Source organism: Psittacula echo (genome assembly GCF_963264785.1).
Source record: "Psittacula echo genome assembly, chromosome: 1".
Taxonomy (NCBI): domain Eukaryota; kingdom Metazoa; phylum Chordata; class Aves; order Psittaciformes; family Psittacidae; genus Psittacula; species Psittacula echo.
Genome location: NC_137735.1, coordinates 161547201 through 161559772, shown reverse-complemented (window position 1 = coordinate 161559772; position 12572 = coordinate 161547201). Strand labels below are relative to the sequence as shown.

Here is a 12572-nt window from a genome sequence, read left to right as displayed (position 1 = left end):
GCTGCCTGATTTCAAACATTGCTAATCACAGGAAGTCATTACTGAATGCTGCTTGAATGAGGACTTGAACTCAGATATTTGGGATATGCTTCCTCTAATTAGGGAGGAATGAATGATAACAGTGTGCTACTCTTGTTACTGAAACTACATCTTTAGCTCCAGTGGCAGCAGTTTATGTTGCAGGGGAGAAGGTTCAGGGTTCAGGTAACTGTGATGAAATATAAGGGAGGAAGGCTGTAGAGACAGATCTGCATTGACACCTCTCCAAAAGAGATGATGGGATAAACTTAAGATGGTTTTTAAAGAGGTCTCAATGGGAGGGAAGCAGTTGGTCCAGGACCAACTCATACGTGTTACCTGGTTTTCAATTGCTTTACTGCCCAAAGAGCTGTGTTTTATTAACAAGAAGGAAAAAAGCTTCCCAGATGCCTCTGAAGGGATGAGGGCAGGCAAAGATTCACTTGAGATTGCACAGGGAAGCCTATGGTGACCAAAAAAGACCATCTTTCGTGTCGGTGCCATGCTTTCACTCCCAAGCCACAGTTTTCTCCCTCCAAGCAGAGCAAGATAAATGTTCCTGGATTCTGCAGCTACAGAAATACTCATCACAGAGCAATACCTTCCCAAGCGAATGTATGCTGGTAGTTGATTAAACCTCTCAGATTCACTTTGGAGTTTAATCAATTGCAGAAGCAGTTTGTTGCCTCATACACTCCCAAATTATAGATGTGATTGCTCAGCCAAAGGTGAGAGAGAACACACATATTTAGGATGGAAGAAGACAAGATGTTGTGGTTGCTAAAAGGGGGTGGTATTGATGAAGTATGTCACTGTCTTCTCTTGCTAGCCATGTCTCCGGGTCAGGACAGCCACGCCAGTATGGAGCACCTGCCTGCATCCGAACAGATCCTGCAAACCCTCAGTGAGCTGGCCAGGTCTTTCCAAGAGATGGCTGACCGCTGCCTGCTGGTTCTGCATTTGGAAGTCAGGTAAAAACCCTGGATTTGGGGATTGTGAGTGAGCTCGGGAGGCTTTAGGTTAAAATTATACCTATTATGGCATCTGGGGCAGATATACTTGTCTGCTGTAACATCAAAGGTCATAGAATCATCATAGAATTGTTTGGGTTGGAAGGACCTTAAAGCTGATCCAGTTCCAACCCCTGCCACGGGCAGGGACACCTTCCACTAGAGCAGCTTGCTCCAAGCCCCTGTGTCCAACCTGGCCTTGAACACTGCCACAGCTTCTCCAGGCAACCTGTTCTCTAGGTCATCCCAGAAGTGCCAGAGCCCATCGCCATCGCCATCGCCATCGCCATGGATGGCCAAATGTGGGATGGAGGTAGGATACTGAAAGTGAGATTTCCTTGGGAGGTCTGTGTCTTGTGTGTCAGAGACTAGGAATACTGTGGTTTGAGGGGGCTTTCTCCTTAGAAAACTGCACAGTGGTGTTTTAATAGCCTAGCAGGTCTCTGCACATTTATTAGCCATGGTGCTTTGGATTGCAAATAGGAGCTTTTCTCCCTGCTTCAAATAGTAACAAACCAGGAAACCAGCTGGATTTTTTTAAAGGGATAGATAATTTTATGATGTCTCTGCCTTCACATTCAAAGATCAAAGGCAGCAAATCCCTTTCTTTATGCTGCCAGCTGCCCACCCTGGAGCTGGGAGGACATTTTCCCTTATGTATCCTATGGGCCAGGTGTATTGCATTGCTCCCCTTTCCTCTGAAGCATCAAATAGAAGCGGATGTCATGAAACAGGCATTTAGATTTGATGGATCATGAGTTTGTTCTGCTCTGACATATCCCAAGCTATACTGTGTCCTTGTGTACACAGGCAGAGCTCTAGTGAAGTCAGTATGCAGCTTTAAAAACAAACAGGCATTAGTTATTGTCAGCAGTCCTTCAACCTGTTATCCATCATCTGGTGGCCACTTGATTGCAGGCATCACAGATGAGCTGAGGTTTGAAGGGTTCCAGGGAAAGATTGGTAAGATATGGAAATGGAGCAGCTTTCCAGCTGTGTATAATAGGAGGTGATGCCAAAGGTAAACCAGACTCGGGGTATGGACACCAGGCTGGATGGGTTTCTGGCCTCAGACCTCTCTGGCTTTCCATCACACTTGGGTTAAGGAGAAATAAGAACAAATTGCTTTGTTGTAGCAAGTCCAGAGCAGGCCACAAGGATGATCAGGGACTGGATAAGCTCCTGTATGGAGACAGGCTGAGAACACTGGGGCTGTTGAGCCTGGAGAAGAGAAGCTGCGTGGAGACCTCAGAGCAGCTTCCAAGTGTCTGAAGGGGGCTACAAGGATGCTGGAAAGGGGCTCTTCATCATGGACTGGAGTGATAGGACAAGGGGTGATGGGTTCAAACTTAAACAGGGGAAGTTCAGGTTGGAGATAAGGCAGAAGCTCTTTATTGTGAGGGTGCTGAGGCGCTGGCACAGGGTGCCCAGAGAAGCTGTGGCTGCCCCATCCCTGGCAGTGTTCAAGGCCAGGTTGGACACAGGGGCTTGGAGCAAGCTGCTCTAGTGGAAGGTGTCCCTGCTCATGACAGGGGGTTGGAACTGGATGAGCTTTAAGGTCCTTTCAACCCAAACCATTCTATAACTCTATGATTCTAAATGCAATTCACTTTAGAGCAAACCGTTGCCCATCTCCTCTAGTGCTTCTAACAGGAACTCCTGTTTGATGCCTTAAATACACCAAAGCATGTTACTCTATGCAGCAGGTGGAAAGGATTGAGAGAGATGCTACCAACCAGGAAAATTCTCAGTGAAGCAGGAGCTTCCCAACATTCATCATTGTGTTTGCAACCACCTGCAGTAATGGAGAGATCTGCTTTCTTAAAGGAAATGCACACACTCAGATCATTAACCACTTCTTTTGCTGCAAAGAACCATGGACTTTTTGATTACTTAAGTCTGTTGCAGTATTTTCCTATAAAAAGTCCTATGTACAGTTACATAGAAACAGGCACTAAAGTATAATCCCATGTTTTACTCTTGGAATTGCACTAAACTGAACTGGCTTGTAACAGCCACCTCAAGGATGGTTTCCAGGAGGACAGGGGACATGAAAGCCAGGACATACCTATCATAGCTTCTCCCACCTCAACACAGCTCCCTGTTCTTCAGGCCAGTCTGGTGTGAGCTTTCAATCTCTGTGTCTCAGTCTCAGTGTGCTGATCCTGAGTTACGCTTTGAAGGCAAGGGATATTTCACCCAGGCTTAAATGCAATGTTATTTTTTACTAGCTTGAACATTGGAAGGAAATTTGGAAGGTACACTTTGCGTACCCGCTGATACTTTAGCGGTGGCGCTGATGCATTGTAATATTTCTCTCTTCTGTCTTGCAGAGTTCATTGCTTCCACTACCTGATCCCACTGGCTAAACAAGGGAACTACGCCATCGTTGCCAACGTGGAGAGTATGGACTATGACCCCCTCGTTGTCCGGCTCAATAAGGACATAAGTGCTATCGAGGAAGCCATGAGTGCCAGCCTCCAGCAGCACAAGTTCCAGTACATCTTTGAAGGTCAGGCATTTACCATAGAATCATAGAATCATAGACTGGTTTGGGTTGGAAGGGACCTTAAAGCTCATGGAGTTCCAACCCCTGCCACAGGCAGGGACACCTTCCACTAGAGCAGCTTGCTCCAAGCCCCTGTGTCCAACCTGGCCTTGAACACTGCCAGGGATGGGGCAGCCACAGCTTCTCTGGGCACCCTGTGCCAGTGCCTCAGCACCCTCACAGGGAAGAGCTTCTGCCTTATCTCCAACCTGAACTTCCCCTGTTTCAGTTTGAACCCATCACCCCTTGTCCTATCACTCCAGTCCCTGATGAAGAGTCCCTCTCCAGCATCCTTGTAGCCCCCTTCAGACACTGGAAGCTGCTCTGAGGTCTCCACGCAGCTTCTCTTCTCCAGGCTCAACAGCCTCAACTCTCTCAGCCTGTCTTCATATGGGAGGTGCTGCAGCCCCTGAGCATCCTTGTGGCTTATTCTGGATGTGCTCCATTGTAATCCCAAAGCTTAACTGTATTCCTTTTGGGGATCAGGCAGACTGTGATACTGTTGTGACCTAGAGCAGATTGATTAGGGAGACCCATGCAAACACAGGACACTCAAAACCCCTGTTGCCTCCATTCCGTTTCTGGCTGAATAGGAGAAATGGGCTAATGCTGGATAGGAAAGCAGTAAGTTGATGTACATGCAGGACAGTTCTTCCTCTGGAAGCCGTAGGACGTGTATAAATTACAAGCACAGTTCTATTATGGCACAGTTCCTACCCGAAGTGTAGCCGTTCCATTGCTAAAATTAAATTTAGAGAACATTAGCTCTTCTGATGTCTCATCTGTTGTGATTACCTTGGAGAATATAAATCATGTTTTGGTTCATCTCCCCTGTATTTATTTGTGGCGCTCGCACGCAGTTCTCTTGCCTGAGTGCCAAGATACGTGTCCTTTTCTGTGCTGGTTGCTCAAAGTCAGAAGGAGGGGGAGACTAGAGATGCTCCTATTGCCCAGTAATATATGTCAGCAGGGATGAAGGCTTTGCCAGCCTGACTGGCCTTGTGTTGGCCACCACTTAAAGAAGGCTTTCAGTATCTGCAAAGGGCCACGAGGATGATCAGTGGCTGGAGCAGCTCCTGTATGGAGGCAGGCTGAGAACACTGGGGCTGTTCAGCCTGGAGAAGAGAAGGCTGCGTGGAGACCTCAGAGCAGCTTCCAGTATCTGAAGGGGGCTACAAGGATGCTGGAGAGGGACTCTTCATCAGGGACTGGAGTGATAGGACAAGGGGTGATGGGTTCAAACTGAAACAGGGGAAGTTCAGGATGGAGATAAGGAAGAAGTTCTTTACTGTGAGGGTGCTGAGGCGCTGGCACAGGGTGCCCAGAGAAGCTGTGGCTGCCCCATCCCTGGCAGTGCTCAAGGCCAGGTTGGACACAGGGGCTTGGAGCAACCAGCTCCAGTGGAAGGTGTCCCTGCCCGTGGCAGGGGGTTGGAACTGGATGAGCTTTAAGGTCCCTTCTAACACAAGTCATTTTATGATTTCTACATTTAGTTTTGTACAGACCCGTGTATGAGTGAATCAGGCTGGGCTTTTGCTATCTGTGATGTGACACGAATGAGTACATCATTTTGGGGGTGGCTGTGACTTCTAGCAGCTGGCTATGTCGTTCAGCAGCAGAGGAAAGATGGAGACATCATTCAGACAGAAGCAACTGTTCAAAACTGATCAGAGAGAGACTGTACATCAAGTACATGGAAATGTGGCTCATTTCTGCTCTTTCAGACTCTGAGCTTACCAGAGAATAATACCACCCTTGATAACAGATTAAGAGACCATCAATTTCTGGGAGTGGTAGTGGTCCATTGCTCTGCCCAGAAATAGAGAGGAACAGAAAGGGATGTTGTGAAAACCTGATTGTAAATCTGGGAATACCAATGGCTATGATAATGCGACTTGAAGTTTTCATAGTGTTTGGGGTTTCTTACTAGTGGTCTGCATTTTTACTAAAGAAGGAAACCTTGAGGAAAGTCCTAGAATGTGCAGGGATGATACTGAGGGCTATTTCCAGGTACAGTCCAGTGTATCTCCTGTTCCAGTTGACATGAACAGTGCTCATTCATGGGTTCTGTGATGAATTATTGTCACTAAATGTCTTACTCCTGTGATTTAAGTGTTTGTTTCCCTCACCCTTGCAGGTTTGGGCCACCTTATTTCCTGCATCCTTATCAACGGTGCCCACTACTTCAAGCGCATCAGTGAATCTGGCATCAAGAAGATGTGTAGGAACATCTTCATCCTCCAGCAAAACCTGACAAACATCACCATGTCACGAGAGGCTGACCTGGACTTTGCAAGGTGAGCTGAGAGCCCCATGTTGGTTTTGTTACTGTTTTGATGTCCATGTATAAAGAGGTAGCTCCTTTCAAAAGGTGCGCTACTCGCACGTGCAACTGGATGGATATCAAGTTAAACCTATAGAAGTGTTAATTGTAGTACTTGCTTGTACTTACTTAGTACTTACTTTCCCCTTTGTTGAGCAACATTCAGAGCAGCATGGATCACTTGAGCTCCAAGTGAAGGTCCCACTAAAGTTTCTGTAGTTGGGGCTTCCTGTAGATGTAGTTCTTAGACCAAAAGCCAGGCAAGGAAAAGCTTCTAGGTCTAGGTCTTGGATCTTGGATGGAACTCAAACTGGATGAATCTGGGACCTAGATAAGTAATCCTTTGGCCTTAAACTTTAAGCAGCTCACAGGAACAGTGTGTGTGAACCTCAGGGATGCCAGGTGATATCTCCCTTCAAGTTCTGTTGTTCTTCATGTAATAGTAATAGCAACATAAAACCAAAACTGGACATGATAGATCCCCTGCAAGTTTCTCACCCATCTTAATGTTTTGTTCACAAAAGGGATTGTTTGAGGAATAAGCAAATGGGTAAAAGCGAACACTAAACGGTGCGTGCTCTGCACATAGATTCATAGAATCAGCTGGGTTGGAAAAGACCTTTAAGATCATCAAGTCCAACCTTTTCATCAGCACCTTAGATCCAACATGGACCGAGGGTGCTGACTGCAAGTAGCTGTACTGGTTGATCCTCTGTGGTAGTGGCTGGTTCAGGCAGCTGAGCCCAAGCAATAACCAAAGGGAAGGGTCTGGAACTTGCACATTAAGGTGTGTAGGTCGAATGAGTGTTTTGTATGATGCTCGGTTATAGAATACTGGAATATACAACTGGAAATAGTTGGTGTCATCAGTCGGCCATTGCTGTTGGAGACTGAATTATGAGAGAGGCATGACTCCCTCAGATGAGGGAGAGTACATCTGACTGAGTGCCTCATTTACTTGGGCTCTCATATGGGGAATGATCTCATTATTGAATTAGTTTCTTCCTAATAACATTGCAGTGGAGAAGTTCTGAATGCTGAGGCCTGGAGGAGGGGGAGGGAGAAAAATCCATTACTAACTCTCCAAGGGACAGATGTCCCAAATTCAATCTTTCCTTCTTAATATTATTTTTTCCCCCTGATCTGTTGAAATGCTAAATAAATTAGACCAGGTTTTTGGCAGCAGAACAGAGCTTGAGCATGTGCTGACAGTAACTGGCACTCAAGTAATGGAATGCTGACCAAGTGCTGCTGAAGGCTGGCATGGCACAACCAGCTCTTTGCTGGAAAGATCTTTGTGATAGGGGTTGAATAGCCATGGAGCTGCACAATTTGATACAGAGTTTAAAGGGGAGGGAGAGGAGGGAACGACATCCCATTCCCACTCTTGCCAGCCAAGCAGTTCTTATAGATCAAACACATACCAGCCCTCTTCATATACGAATTACATGGCAAATAGGTTTTCTCCTGTGCCATTGGAGCTGCTGGGTACCATCATCAAGAGCTGTGGAGCTCAGAAGAGACAGCACAGCAACATCAGCTGCTTTGTGGTACCTGGGATACAGATTGCTTCCCATAATACAGATTCAACACCATTTCTTTTTAGCTTTCATGACTGCATCGCTTCCCTCTTTCTTTTGGGGCAGATTCCTGTGATCTAGAGAGTATGTTTTATTCTTTTGTTCTTCAGATCACTCCTGAATACTTATTATCCAGCTTCTCCCTCTACATAAGGCATCTCATGCATCCAAACCCTGCCCTGCTCACCTGAATGTACAATTACCCGAGCAAGTTCTCATGCTACCCCAGGGACTCCAGTTACTGAGATCTATTCAAACTATAAAATAAACATAACAGTTCACCCCCAGAAAGCATAAAATAACATCAGTGTAGGATAAAAGTGATTTGTACTTCTGTGATACAGCTCATAGAGGAATCTGTAAGCGTTTTGTGCTGTAGCTAACTATCAGTTTTGCCTTTTTAAAGGTGATAAATGGAGAGCAAGTGGTTATTTTATGTGCAGGAGCAGTGGCAGAGCTGATGGGTTAAATACTCACCTACTCATCCTTCGCCCTGTACCTCCTGGTAACTGGGGTAAATTCCCTCCCTGCTTCACTTCTCCAGGGACCTGGGTGGTCATTACTGAACAGGAGAGATTGCTGAAGTGGGTCTAAGCCAGGCTGGGACTCACTGCCCCATGGTTTTGACATGGGTTAGTGGTGACCTCGGCAGTCCTGGGCCAACAGCTGGACTTGATCTGCAAGGTCTTTTCCAACCCAGTTGATTCTGTGATTCTGTGTCTGATCTTTTCATTTGCTCTTCTGCAAAGTAATTCAACATTTACTCTGATTTCATTAAGGAACTTGATTAGAAATCATGGGCTCCTTCGATCAGGGGAAGGCATAATAGGGTTCTTAGTGGTTTTCTCAGGCAGTTTTACATCTCTTTGCCCACCAGGTTAGATCTAAGCCTTATCTGAAGCCAACTGGCTTGTGCTTCCCCTGGACAGTTGGTTCACTGCCTCTGTTGCTCCCTTGCCCTCTTGATACTTCTTTGTCCATCAGAGTGTGGCATTGAGGATTTGAGGAGTACAATTAACAACCAAATACATCACCCTTCATACTGTCATTATAGGGTACCCTTAATTCTAGAACAGGTCTTTTGTGGTCCTTTTGTGAAAGCGAATGCATTTAAAGTCTGATGTCCTCAAGTTTATAGGAAAAGCCAAACAATTTGAGAAAGGAACAGAAGACTTGAATGTTTTTAATGTTTAATGTGGTGGTTTGGGGGTTGGTTTTGCTTTTAGTTTTCACTTTTGATATATTCGTTAAGGTTTCCTATGGGCCTCAGAGAGCACTGTGCATCCCCTTTCTTCTCTGTCTTGGTGACTTAGGCAGTAGAAACCTCAACCAGGGAAGCCGGAGAGGGAAGACATTTCTCCTCATATTGAAGACTCTCAGCAAAATCTTAACCCGTGTAACACTTGCTGGTTCTGTTTCTTGCTGTATAAGCCACATTCATCATAAGATGTGTAACCTGTGGGTGACAACAGCAGCATTTGCTGCTTTGGGGGTCGTACCACGCCAAAGGGAAGATTTGCTTTCAAATGAGTTTTGCTTCAAGATTCTCAGTTCAAGGTAGAGCAGAGGAGGGAAACTCTCAGCAGAGCATCACGAGGCAGAGCCAGAACACGTTTCCATTGAGAAAATGAATTGCCAAGTTGTAGGAAGGAATTTCTCCACTGACAGGAGAAAGGGTAAAATAGGCAGGTTCTGACTGCTGAGGTGTCACAAAAGGGTTTGTAGCATTTGCTAAAGTCCCTGCAAATATGAATAGCTTTCTCCCTTATATGTGTGTGTTCAGTATCTCGGCCAGCAGAAGTGCAGTTGATTGTTAGGGCATCCACTACTATATTAAAGAAAAAGCATTATTTTCTTCCCATGTATAATACTGTATCCTGCAAAGTCTGCGACTCAGCACGAGTGCCAAATATCTCTGATTTGTGGTGGGTTTAGACATAGAATTCAATTTATGGCACTAGAGGGATAAAATTCAGCTTCAAATTTGGATTCCAGTCCAGGTCTTTTCCCTTGTGCCTTCTTTCCTATTCCTCCTCTATCCCCACCAAAAATTGCTTACGTGGTTATGCAGAGATTTTGTCAGATGTAGTCAAAAAAGGCTCAGTTTCTGCTTCAGACTTATTCTTAAATAAAAGATAATCCAATTCTTATGCGTTCATTTTTCATTGGGAAAAGAAAAATCACAGCAGTGATAAAATTGCCCTATTCTTGAAAGTTAATTGAGGTGGGTGCAAGGGGAAGGGAGAGACCAGTGAGGAAATGGGAACATTTCATACAACACAGTGTCATTTTGACCTCTTAGATAAAGGTTTTTCAGTGGTGCTGATTGTAGTTACTGCATCTGAAAGTGTCCTTCGTCCCTGAAATGGTTTGCAGCACAGTGAACCAGAGGTACACCTCAGATAGGAGGGTCCCCTGCTGCTACCATTCAAGTTAGTAGTTGCTATGGCCATCCATCCCATGGGGACCAGAAATCAGTTCCTGCTGCTAAAGATGTTTCCAGGGCTCTTGGCTCTGACCATGACTTTGTAGTAGATGGATACCTACATTGTCACTTTCAGTGGATCACAGCCACTCTGGAGAAGTCCCCAATGAGAAGGCATGGAGAGAAGCCATCAGCGTGCTGGATGCTGGTTCATAGGTCATAGAATCATAGAGTGATAGACTGGTTTGTGCCAAAAGGGACCTTAAAGCCCATCCAGTTCCAACCCCCTGCTGTGGGTAGGGACACCTTCCACAAGACCAGGTTGCTCCAAAGCCCTGTCCAGCCTGGCCTTGAACACTGCCAGGGATGGGGCGGCCACCCTGTGCCAGCACCTCACCACCTTCATAGTAAAGAACTTCTTCCCAATATCTCATCTAAATCTCCCCTATTTCATCTTAAAGCCATTATTCAGCCATGAATAACCCCCTGCAATGTCGTCCTGGTGCCTATGATCAAATGTGTCTATTGTCATACAAGGTCTGCTTGAATTTTTATTGCTCACAAAAGAGAGTGACCTTTGCTTCTGCTCCCCAGCAAAACACAGCTGCTGCTCTGACCTTGTTCCTCGGCTTCTATGCTCTCCCATGTACATCATGAGGCTACGACGTACATGTACTCACTTGGATTCTTACATTCTCAGGGCAAACACCTCCCCTGCACCCATACAGCCAGCTGCAGAGTCAGGAGAGACTGGCACTGATCCTCATGCTGGTTTCTAAGTGAGAACTGCCAAGGCATTTGTAGGAAGCAGCCACAATTGACACCAGTTATCCTAAATGGGTCCTGGGAGCACACCCTGCACCCAGACCCTGTCTTTATTTAGGTGAGGAGGGTAAGAGAGTATAGATGAAGGAGGATGCAGTTGGAGCTTGAACTTTCTTTCAAGGTAGTGTCAAACTGCTGCACCATTGGTTGAGTTGGATACCAAGGTTAAGTTGTGAGATGTCTGCACAGGGCTGTGATGGGAAGAGATTAGCATGGGTTTGGGAAGCAGTGGATCTGCCTCAGCTCTGCTGCAGCACCTAATAAGAGCTGTATTTGTGCTTATGAGCTCAAGTGAATCACAGCGGCAGAGTAGATATAGACCTTCTGGGTTTAGGATTATCTCAGTCAGTGACAAGAGGCAGAGATGCCCTTGTGCTACAATATTCCAGTGCAGACAGGCCCGTTGCTTTCAGCACAAACATCCATGGAGGTGACAGGGTTGTTCCATCCGGAGCTGATTCTTGCATTGAGAATACAGGAAAATACCACAGGGAAGTGCAGCAGCAGGGCTTCAGGAAGTGCTTTGTTCCAGGGCACAGTTCTGGTTTGGATGCTTGGCATTCGGGGCTCCTCTCCTGCTATAACTGGCAGGCAGGGGCTACTTTTGTTTCATTATACAGGGGCAGGAGAGATTTCTGCCTCTTGCCTAATGCACAAGGTTCTTCCAGGCAGGAGGAATAAGCAATAACTTGCTGCCATCTACTGGGTGCTGTAGAGGGAAGTAGAAGCCAGTGTGCACTGGAGATCCCTTAGACATCCCAGCACTGTCAAAGTCTTTTTCATTGCCAAATATTATTCCTCCCTCTCCGATTTTATTCTTGATAAATACAGACCCAGCAAGCTGTGCTCGCTGCCTGTCTGCCCAGCCTGCCTGAGGGTGTTGCTGGTAGAAGGAAGCCTCCTTTGAGAGCCGTTCTTGATGCTTCACTTCTCTGCATTGAACCCGAGGTCCAATGGATCCTGACCTGGATCCGCTTTGGTTAGTGGCAGAATGATGTTCTGCTCTGCAGTGCTCCTGTGATGTTCCTCTGCAACCTGTGTCAGCATCTCACCACTCTCACAGGGAAGAACTTCTTCCTTATATCTAACCTGAATCTCCCCTGTTGAAGTTCAAACCCATCACCCCTTGTTCTATTGCTGTGGTACTTAATGAAGATAGATTCAAAAGCAAATGGAGTAGTGCGCTAGGAAGGATACTGCAAGCTACCAGCAAGTAGTTTTGTTGCAGACATGCTGGTCACAGACCCTCTTGACTCAGTGTTGGTGGGAAAACCTCTTATTTGTTAATAACACTGTGAGGGTGCTGAGGCGCTGGCCCAGGGTGCCCAGAGAAGCTGTGGCTGCCCCATCCCTGGCAGTGTTCAAGGCCAGGTTGGACACAGGGGCTTGGAGCAACCTGCTCTAGTGGAAGGTGTCCCTGCCCATGGCAGGGGGTTGGAGCTGGAGGATCTTAAGGTCTTTTCCAACCCAAACCATTCTGTGATTCTAAATGTGTTACTCTGGAGGAATTCCTCTCTCCCAACTTGTTTAAGGTCCTCAGAGCTCTGGAAGGTGAAAGTCACTAATGCCTTTGCAATCTTAGCAATACCTTCCCTATAGAGGATCCAGAAGCAAAACAGGCTCTAAGAAGAAAAGCTTCCCTTTGCTGACAGCGTGGGAAAGACATGTTATCTCCATCACGATGCTGGACCCGTGTATCTGTGGAGCATACCCTCATTTTGTTTTTGCTGCTTTTAATTAAGAAAGCTGCTTTAGTTTTCAATTAAGGACTTGGTTACAACAAAATCCCTATTTTCTTTGCCTTTCTTTTCTGTCTTGTTTTCTCCCCCCCTGTAGTTTCCAC

At 46.2% G+C, this 12572-nt stretch overlaps 1 protein-coding gene across 1 annotated transcript in view; it reads left to right on the top strand.

Annotated features, from left to right (window-relative positions):
* The window catches only part of EXOC4 (exocyst complex component 4), a 397246-nt gene that overhangs the window by 358201 nt on the left and 26473 nt on the right, over positions 1 to 12572 (top strand). The window contains exons 15-17 of the mRNA XM_080623156.1: positions 848 to 989; positions 3362 to 3540; positions 5714 to 5873. Of these exons, the coding sequence (XP_080479282.1) occupies positions 848 to 989; positions 3362 to 3540; positions 5714 to 5873 (481 nt within the window). The remainder of the gene's footprint in view (positions 1 to 847; positions 990 to 3361; positions 3541 to 5713; positions 5874 to 12572) is intronic.